The 9,148-nt window shown below is 50.3% G+C and overlaps 1 protein-coding gene across 1 annotated transcript; it reads right to left on the bottom strand.

The window, feature by feature from the left end:
* Positions 1–6,886: 6,886 nt before the first annotated feature.
* Positions 6,887–8,211, bottom strand: TEX44 (testis expressed 44). Its single transcript, XM_029049926.2, has one exon. The coding sequence runs from the start codon at positions 8,136–8,138 to the stop codon at positions 7,032–7,034; it is 1,107 nt and encodes a 368-aa protein (XP_028905759.1). The 5' UTR covers positions 8,139–8,211; the 3' UTR covers positions 6,887–7,031.
* Positions 8,212–9,148: the final 937 nt, after the last annotated feature.

The following is a 9,148-nucleotide window of genomic DNA, read 5'->3' as shown; positions in this document are numbered from 1 at the left end:
CCATTTCCTTCTTTCCCTCTGGAACGCCAGAAGGCCCCTGTTTCTGTGAAGGGCTAGGGATTGGCCCCAAGGGTGTTTCTTGACCCATGCTGCTGAAGGAAGGAGCGTGATCTGGTGGAGAAGCAAGGACCTGGGAATCAGAGGACCTGGGCTAATTTTTTTAATGGCATTAAGGGCTCACTATACGACAGGCACTGTTCTAAGCGCTGGGGTAGACGCAAGTTAATTAGGTTGGACACGGTCCCTTTTTGACATAAGGCTCACAGTCTCAATTCCCATTTTGCAGATGAGGTAAATGAGACACAGAAAAGTTAAATGACTCATCCAAGGTCACACAGCAGGCACGTGGTGGAGCCGGGATTAGAATTTATGTCCTTCTGACTCCTAGGCCTGTGCTCTATCCACTAGACCCCGCTGCTTTTCTGGGTTCTAATCCCAGCTCAGCTGTTCACCTGCTCTGTGACCTTGAGCGAGTCACTCCACTGCTCTATGCCTCAGTTTTCTCACCTGTAAAATGGAGATTCCATCCCTGTTCTCCCTCCTCCTTAGACTGTGAGCCCCATGTCGGACAGGGACTGTGCCTGACCCTATTGTCTGGGTATCTACTGCAGTTCTTAGTTCAATTTTGGGCAGAGTCAATGCTTAACAAATACCACAATTATTATGATGTAAGTACCCCTGTGTTTAATTAATGACCTCTAATTGGGGCTAGGGAGTGGGGAGAATGAGCACTACTAGGTCAAGCCCTGATTACCTTCATTTAACCTTCCTTATTTGGCCCAGGGTATTTACTCTCTCATCTCTGACTCCAGGATCAGCTACCTCTGCTACCAGGTTATCGGCTAAAACCATCAATGGAGCTGCCCAGGAGTGGCAGCTGGTGAATCTGGAAATAGGCAGAGAAGGCACGGGTGGGGGGAGGGGGCTCGAGCCCCATGTGGGACACGGTTTGTGTCCAACCTGATTAACTCGTATAGACCCCGATGCTAAGAACAGTGCTTGCACATAGTAAGTGCTTAACGAGCACCATAATTATAATTATTATTATTAAGCTGGTTTCTAGGGCTATTCCCTTCACCTACTTCTTTAAGACAGTGAGGATCAATCCATCTATCATTCATTCATTGTTGCATTTATTGAGCGCTTATTGTATCCAGAGCACTGTACTAAGCGCTTGGGAAAGTACGATACAGCAACGAAGAGTGATAATCCCTGCCCACAACGAGCTCACAGTCTAGAACTGGGGAGATGGACGTCAATATAAGTTAACAGACATCAATATAAATAAATAAAAATTACATATAAGTCCTGTGGGGTGGGGAGAGAGGGGAAGAGCAAAGGGAGCAAGCCAGGGCGATGCAAGAGTGGGAGATGAGGAAAAGTGGGGCCTAGTCTGGGAAGGTCTCTTGGAGGAGATGTGCCTTCAGTAAGGCTTTGAAGGGAGGGAGAGTAATTGTCTGGCTGATTTGAGGAGGGAGGGCATTCCAGGCCAGAGATAGGACGTGGGCCAGGGGTCGTCGGTGAGACAGGTGAGTTGGAGGCATCATGAGAAGGTAGGTTAGCACCAGAGGAGCGGAGTTTGTGGGCTGGGGTTGTAGAAGGACAGAAGCTAGGTGAGGTAGGAGGGGGTGAGGTGATGGAGAGCTTTAAAACCAATGGTGAGGAGCTTTTGTTTGACATGGAGTTGGGTAGGCAACCACTGGAGACTTTTGAGGAGGGCGGTGACATGACCTAAACGTTTCTGCAGAAAGATAATCGGGGCAGTGGAGGTCACAGGACAGTCTCTGAGGAGAGGCTGCTGGGAGACAAGTAGGCTGAATTGTGGAGCCCTAGGAGATGGAGATTCAGAGGACGTTTTGAGTTCAAGGGGAAAATAAATTCCCCTACCCTTTGAACAAGGCATTATTCGAGGGCAAAAAGTGACGGCACATAGCCGGGAAGGATTTGATAGTGCAGAGTTGGGACTAGTACAAGAGTCCTACCTCACTGGCTCATTTTAGGCAGGAGCCGGCCACTTTCTCAGTCAACTGTTCTATGTGACAATCCCTAGAAGTATGGAAGTATGGAGTATGGAATGGAGTGGGGAGAGGTGGTAGGTTGGGAGTTCAGAAAGGTTGATGCAGTAATCTAGGCGGACTAGGATGAGTTGATTGTATTAGAATGTGGTACCAGTTTGGATGGAGAGGAAAGGGCAGATCATGTTTGCTGAGGGTTTACTAAGCGCTTGGGAGATTACAATATAATAGAGTTGGTTGACCCATTCCCTGCCCACAACGACCTTACAGTCTAGAGGATAAGTGCTTCCTTAGATTCGACTTTGTCAAAACAGCAGCCCACACACTTCGCTCCTCAAATAATAATAATAATGTTGGTATTTGTTAAGCGCTTGCTATGTGCAGAGCACTGTTCGAAGCGCTGGGGTAGACACAGGGTAATCAGGTTGTCCCACGTGAGGCTCACAGTTAATCCCCATTGTACAGATGAGGTAACTGAGGCACAGAGAAGTTAAGTGACTTGCCTTCAGTCACACAGGTGACAAGTGGCTGCCAACCTACTCACTGTACCTCAATCTCATCTACTCGCCGCTGACCTCTCACCCATGTTCTGCCTCTGGCCTGGAACGTCCCCCCCCCTTGGTATCTGCCAGATGATCACTCTCCCCACCTTCAAATCACATCTCCTCCAGTAGGCCTGCCCTGATTAAGCCCTCATTTCCTCTTCTCCCACTCTTTTCTGCATTGCTTCTGCATTTGGATCTGCAGCTTTTATTCCCCCCTCCCTCTGGCCCACAGCACTTATGTATAAATCCATAATTTACTTATATTAATTTCTGTCCTCACCCTTTAGACTGTACGATCACTGTGGGCAGGGAACGTGTCTTCCAACTCTGTTATATTGTACTCTCCCATGGGCTTAGTACAGTCCTCTGCACACTCTAAAAGCTCAATAAATATGATTGATTGAATGATTGAAAAGAGTAAGACTGTTCGACGATCAGAGTCTTCTTTCCCTCTCTGACGAGCATTTAGACATTCTCTCATTCCTGGAACTTAAGGAAGCAGCCCGGCATTGTGGATAGAGCACGGATTTCAGTATCAGAGAACCTAGATCCTTATCCCAGTTCCACTTTACTGCTGGGTGACCTTGGGGCAAGTCACTTAATAATAATAATAATAATATTGGTATTTGTTTAGCGCTTACTATGTGCCAAGCACTGTTCTAAGTTCTAAGCTGGGGTAGATACAAGGTATTAGGTTGTCCCAAGTAGGACTCACAGTCTTCAGCCCCATTTTACAGAGGAGGGAACCGAGGCACAGAGAAGCTAAGTGACTTGCCCAAGGTCACAACTCTGTGCCTCAGTTTCCTCACCCGTATAAGAGGGTACCAGATACCTGTTCTTCCTCTTATTTAGACTGTGTATTCCATTTGTGGCAGGGACTGTTTCCAGTCTGATAAACCTATATCTACCCCAGTGCTTAGAACAGAGCTGGACACATAGTGAGGGCTTAACAAATACCATCGTTATCATCATCATCATCATCAAATCAGCTTGCAAAGCAGCTGATCCATGCAAGGCAGCTGATCCAGAGTATGATCCCCAACCAGCTTGTCATGAGCCATGGGGAGACTTGGGGTCCTCTACCTCCAGAATATAAGCTCACTGTGGGCAAGGAACGTGTCTATCAACTCTGGTATATCATTATATTTTGCTCTCCCAAGCACTTAGTACAGTGCTCTGCATACAGTTAAGTGCTCAGTAAGTACAATTGATTGATTGGGATACATCTCTTCTTTGGTCTTTCTGCTCTCGTGCATGCTCCCGTGCTTGAGAGTGCCAAGCAGTGCCACTTTAGTCAACGGTGGTCTGATCTCCATTGGCTTACTCTGCTCCTGTGGGCTTCTCATAGGAGTGGATGGAAGTGAGAGAGGGGTATCCAAAGTCTGCTCCTCATATGTTACATAGGCTCCAAACCCCCAGAGTTTGAGAGACACTGGTCTAGAGAAGTGAACATTGATTACCCTGGCAGGGCCTGGGAGGCAGCGTGCCCTAATGGGAAGGACACAGGTCTGGGAGGAGGGAGACCCGAGCTCTCGTTCTGGCTCTGCACCTCCCCGCTGTGTATCCTTGGGCAGACACTGAACTTCTTGGTACCTCAGTTTCCTCCTCTGTAAAAGGGGGATGTTATCTTTTCTCCCTCCCTCTTAAGTCTGTGAGCCTCGTTTGGCATAAGGCTTATGTCCAATCTGGTGATTTTGTATCTACCACAATGCTTAGCAGAGTGCTTGGTACTTAGTAAGCCCTTAATAAATGCTATTATTACTATTGTTAATATTTCCCCCACTGATTTTTCTGGGTTGCCTTGGACAAGCTTTTTCATTAAACCCCATTTTAGTCATTGGTAAAGTGAGAAATGATATTCTGTCCCCCTCCTGCAGAATGGTTTTGTTTTGTTTTGTTGTCTGTCTCCCCCGTTTAGACTGTGAGCCCATTGTTGGGCAGGGATTGTCTCCATCTGTTGCCGAACTGTACATTCAAAGCTCTTAGTACAGTGCTCTGCACATAGTAAATGCTCAATAAATATGATTGAATGAATGTTATCATGACACATAGCCAGTAGGAAGCTGGAGGCAGTGGCTGGGGCAGTAGGGTAGCTGGGTAAAACGAGCAGTGGCCGTTCGGGTATTTACAGTCTGGGGAAGTCTTTGGGCAATGCCAGCTAAGAGTGGCCCAAACTAGTAGTCATTCAGTGTCTAATTATCAATCAACCAAACTCAGATTGGTGGGTAATGTAGAATAGGTAATGTAGAACACCTATACCATGTTTAATGGATTCCATTTTTCCCAAGAAGCTGTCTGGGGGCCACAGACTGGAGAAGCAGCATGGCAGAGTGGATAGAGAACGGGGCTGGGAGTCAGAAGCTTATAATGTTGGTATTTGTTAAGCACTTACTATGTGCCAAGCACTGTTCTAAGTGCTGGGGGAGATACAAGGTAATCAGGTTGTCCCACTTGGGGCTCACAGTCTTCATCCCCATTTTACAGATGAGGGAACTGAGGCCCGGAGAAATGAAGTGACTTGCCCAGGGTCACACAGCAGACAAGTGGCGGAGCTGGGATTAGAACCCGTGACTTCTGACTCCCAAGCCCGGGCTCTTTCCACTGAACCACACTGCCTACTGTGGGTTCTAAGCTTATGGGTTCCCCATGTGGAACGGGGACTATGTCCAACCTGATGAACTTGTATCTCCCCCTGGGCTTAGTACAGTGCCTGGCACATAGCGTTTAACAAATATCAGTTATTATTCTCATTATCCCTTTCACCTTTCAAGATAGGGAGCAGGTAGTGACTCCCTCTGAAGAGGGGGGATCTCGGGGAACAGAGAAGGAGAGTGCCACAGTGAAGCGGCGGCTGGGCCAGGAAAGGTTTAACCTTTGGCAGATGTGTCTACCTGGCTGGTGACGGTGGTGGTGGGGGTCTCAGCCCCAACTTTTAACCTTGAGCCGAAGTGGCAGGGAGTTTAGAACGGCTTTCTTTCCTACACCCTGGGATAAGAGCTCTCACAGTTCTCTTCATCTCCGGAGTCCTTAACCCGTCTCCAGAGCTGGCACCGCTCTCCCCTCCCCATCTTCAGCACTAAGTAGGCTACACGTGAGTAGACTAAAGTAGTGCTGAATCTGGGTGTCCATCTTTCTCACCTCCCTCCCTCCCCCCCCCACCGAGTGTTCCCTGATATCCTTCGAATCCCAGATGGTCTAGGATTGGTCCTGGAGAAGAACCAAGACCCCCCCCCATCTCTTTTAGGACTCCGCCTCTCATCCATCCTTTCCATCTGGGCATTATCTGACTGGGGACCAATCTGCTCCAAGCTTCCAGAAGCTCCAAAGGGAATGAAGGAGAGCCTGCTCAGTTGGGGATAGCAAAGGGGAAAGACCAGACAGAGTTCCTTTACTTTCTCCCAGGTCTAGACTCCTTCTCCGGCCCTACCAATGCCCTTCACTTTCCTTCGATCCCTTTCCTGCTTCCCGGGGATCCTTTTTGAGTCTGTTGATGCTCCTTATTTCCAAATGTTTGGGGTTTTTTTAATGGTACTTGTTAAGCGCTTATGATATGCCAGACACTGTTCTAAGTGCTGGAGTAGATACAAGGTAATCAGGTTGGACACAGCCCGTGTCCCACATTGAGCTCACAGTCTTAATCCCCATTTTACAGATGAGGTAACTGAGAAGTGAAGTGACTTGCCGAAGGTCACCCAGCAGACAGGTGGCGGAGCCGGGATTAGAACCCAGGTCCTTTTGACTTGCAGGCCCGGCTCTAACCACTAGATGACATGGTCCCAGTGGAGACACCATGGAAAAGTAACCATTTATTGGGAAAGCAGTGTGGCTTGGTGGAAAGAGCACAGGCTTGGAGTCAGAAGACATGGGCTCTAATCCACGCTCAGCCATTCATCTGCTATCTGTCCTTGGGCAAGCTGCTTAACTTCTCTGTGCCTCAGTTACTAGTCTGTAAAATGGGGATTGAAGCTGTGAGCACCCCGTGGGACAACCTGATTCCTTGTATGTACCCCAGCACTTAGAACAGTGCTCAGCACATAATAAGCGCTTAACAAATACCATAATAATAAATATTATTATTTATTTTAACCAATGACTCTCTGGCTTTTTCCTTCCCAGCGGCCTTGACCGGCAGTCAGTCGATCGTATTTATTGAGCGCTTACTGTGTGCAGAGCATGGTACTAAGCACTTAAGAGAATGCAATGCAACAATAAACAGACACATTCCCTGTCCACAACGAGCTTAAAGTCCAGAAGAATCCCTCCCTCCAGATCCACTGCCCGCCCCATTTTGTTCTTTCTTAAGAGACCAGACTGGAGCTTAGAAAATAAAGTCAAGTGGGGATTTATTGCCTGATCAGAGGCGAAGCTGGCCAGAGCCAGAGCGGCAGTGGTGATGGGAGTGGCGGTGATGGTTGGAGGGTGGATGGTGAAGCACTCTGGGCTCCCAGCCCAGGCCCCGGGCAGGGCGGGTTTAGTTGGTGTCAGCAGCCCCAGGGGTGTTGGATGGGGAAAGAGAATCGGTCATGTAGCGCAAGGCATTGCGGATCCCCTCCATGGTCCTCTGCTCAATGTGGTCCAGCAGGTGGGTCACGGAGCGCAGCGCCCTCCCAGTCCCGTTGACCAGCCCCGAGGTGAAGGCCGAGCTGGCTTCCCCCAGGAGGCTGGTCATGGAGCGCAGGGCGGTGCCCGTGCCGTGCAGCAGGTCGCTCATGGAGGTCCGGCTGGCCTCCAGGAACCCCGTGGCCCGGCCCACGGCCGTCTCGGTCCACACCAGGATGTCCGACAGGGAGCGGATGGGCCCCTCACCCCCGCCCAACAGGCTGGTCACGGAACGCAGGTAGGTGCCTTCCGCGCTCACCAGGAGCGGGTTGGAATCGGGGGTCCCGGCCCCCGCCCCGCCGACGTGATCCGGGCCCGGCCCGTAAGGCCCCGGCGGCGTCCGGCTCACCACGTAGGTGATCGACGCCCGCGTCGTCGGATTCTCGGAGCCGGCTCTCGTACCCGTCTCTAGCGTCAGAGAGGTCTGGGTGGGCGCGTAAGTCATGGTCTCAATGCTCATGGCCGCCCTGGTCTCGGCGGTCTTCTCAGCCGTTCCGGCCTCAAAACTCAGGATGGTCCGAGTCATTTCCAGCTCGTTGCTTGGGACCGCCTCGGCCTCGGGGCTCTGGTCTTTCCCCTGAGGTCCTTTCGGGTCCTGGGCCATCGGGGCGGCTCCCGCCCCCGAGGCGTGGACGGTCATGGCGGCCCGAGCCCCGCCCGGGTCAGTCTGAAAGGTCATAGCGGCCAGGGTTACTCCGGAGCGCTGGTTTCTAGCGCCTTTAATCTCATGGTTCTCAGAGACGGAAGAGTGGGGCTTCACAAAAGTTCCGGGATCCTTCTTGAGGGAGATTTCGGAAGCGGCTGTCTCGTAATTGCTTTCGGAGTTAACCGTGTCTTGAGTTAGGTTCTTCTCCTGTTCGTTTTTGAGGGTCACTTCCGCCTCCTGGGACTCCTCGTTGCTTAGGTCCATGGTGGCCATGTCAACTCCATTTTCAGGGCTGAGAGCCGCTCTGGACTCTCTGGGTGAAACGGTGGTCATGTAGGCCCACTGCCACTTTCAGGTGTTCCGAGGCAAGTGGGCAAGAGAAGCTTGATGGGGCAGCCCTGCTCGGGGAGTGAGGTCACAGGAGGCTGGAGAGGGCTGGTGAGGTCACAAAGCCCCAGAGGGGAAAGGTTTCTGGCTTCTGTTGCTTAAGTCACATAAGTTCTCTAGACTGTAAGCTCGTTGTGGACAGGGAAGGTTTTTATTGTTACACTGTACTCGCCCAAGCACTTACTATAGTGCTCTGCACACAGTAAGCGCTCAGATACAATTAAATCAAATGGGGTAAATCACGACATCTGCGTGTATGCAAATAGTCCACATATATCTACGCAGATTTGGCAGAGAGCTGAAGTGGAAGTAATTAGTAGGTGTGCAAAGCACTGCACGTGAATGAAGAACTACACGGATAAGTGGCTCAGTGGAAAGAGCCTGGGCTGGGGAGTCAGAGGTCATGGGTTCAAATCCCGGCTCTGCCACTTGTCAGCTGTGTTGGTATTTGTTAAGCACTTACTATGTGCAGAGCACTGTTCTAAGCGCTGGGGTAGACACAGGGGAATCAGGTTGTCCCACGTGAGGCTCACAGTTAATCCCCATTTTCCAGATGAGGTAACTGAGGCCCAGAGAAGTTAAGTGACTTGCCCACAGTCACACAGCTGGCTCAGTGGAAAGAGCATGGGCTTTGGAGTCAGAGGTCATGAGTTCGAATCCCAGCTCTGCCACTTGTCAGCTCTGTGACTGTGGGCAAGTCACTTAACTTCTCTGGGCCTCAGTTCCCTCATCTGGAAAATGGGGATTAACTGTGAGCCTCACGTGGGACAATCTGATTACCCTGTATCTACCCCAGCGCTTAGAACAGTGCTCTGCACATAGTAAGCGCTTAACAAATACCAACATTATTATAAGGAATAGAAACAGTCCCTGGCCCATAAAGTTGTGTGTGTGTGTGTATTTGTGCGTGGTGGGGGATGGGGAGGCTCACAATCTAAGAATAAGACAGGGAGAGG

This window comes from Ornithorhynchus anatinus, chromosome 1 (assembly GCF_004115215.2).
Source record: "Ornithorhynchus anatinus isolate Pmale09 chromosome 1, mOrnAna1.pri.v4, whole genome shotgun sequence".
In the NCBI taxonomy this organism is placed as follows: domain Eukaryota; kingdom Metazoa; phylum Chordata; class Mammalia; order Monotremata; family Ornithorhynchidae; genus Ornithorhynchus; species Ornithorhynchus anatinus.
This window is presented reverse-complemented; position numbering and strand designations above follow the sequence as displayed.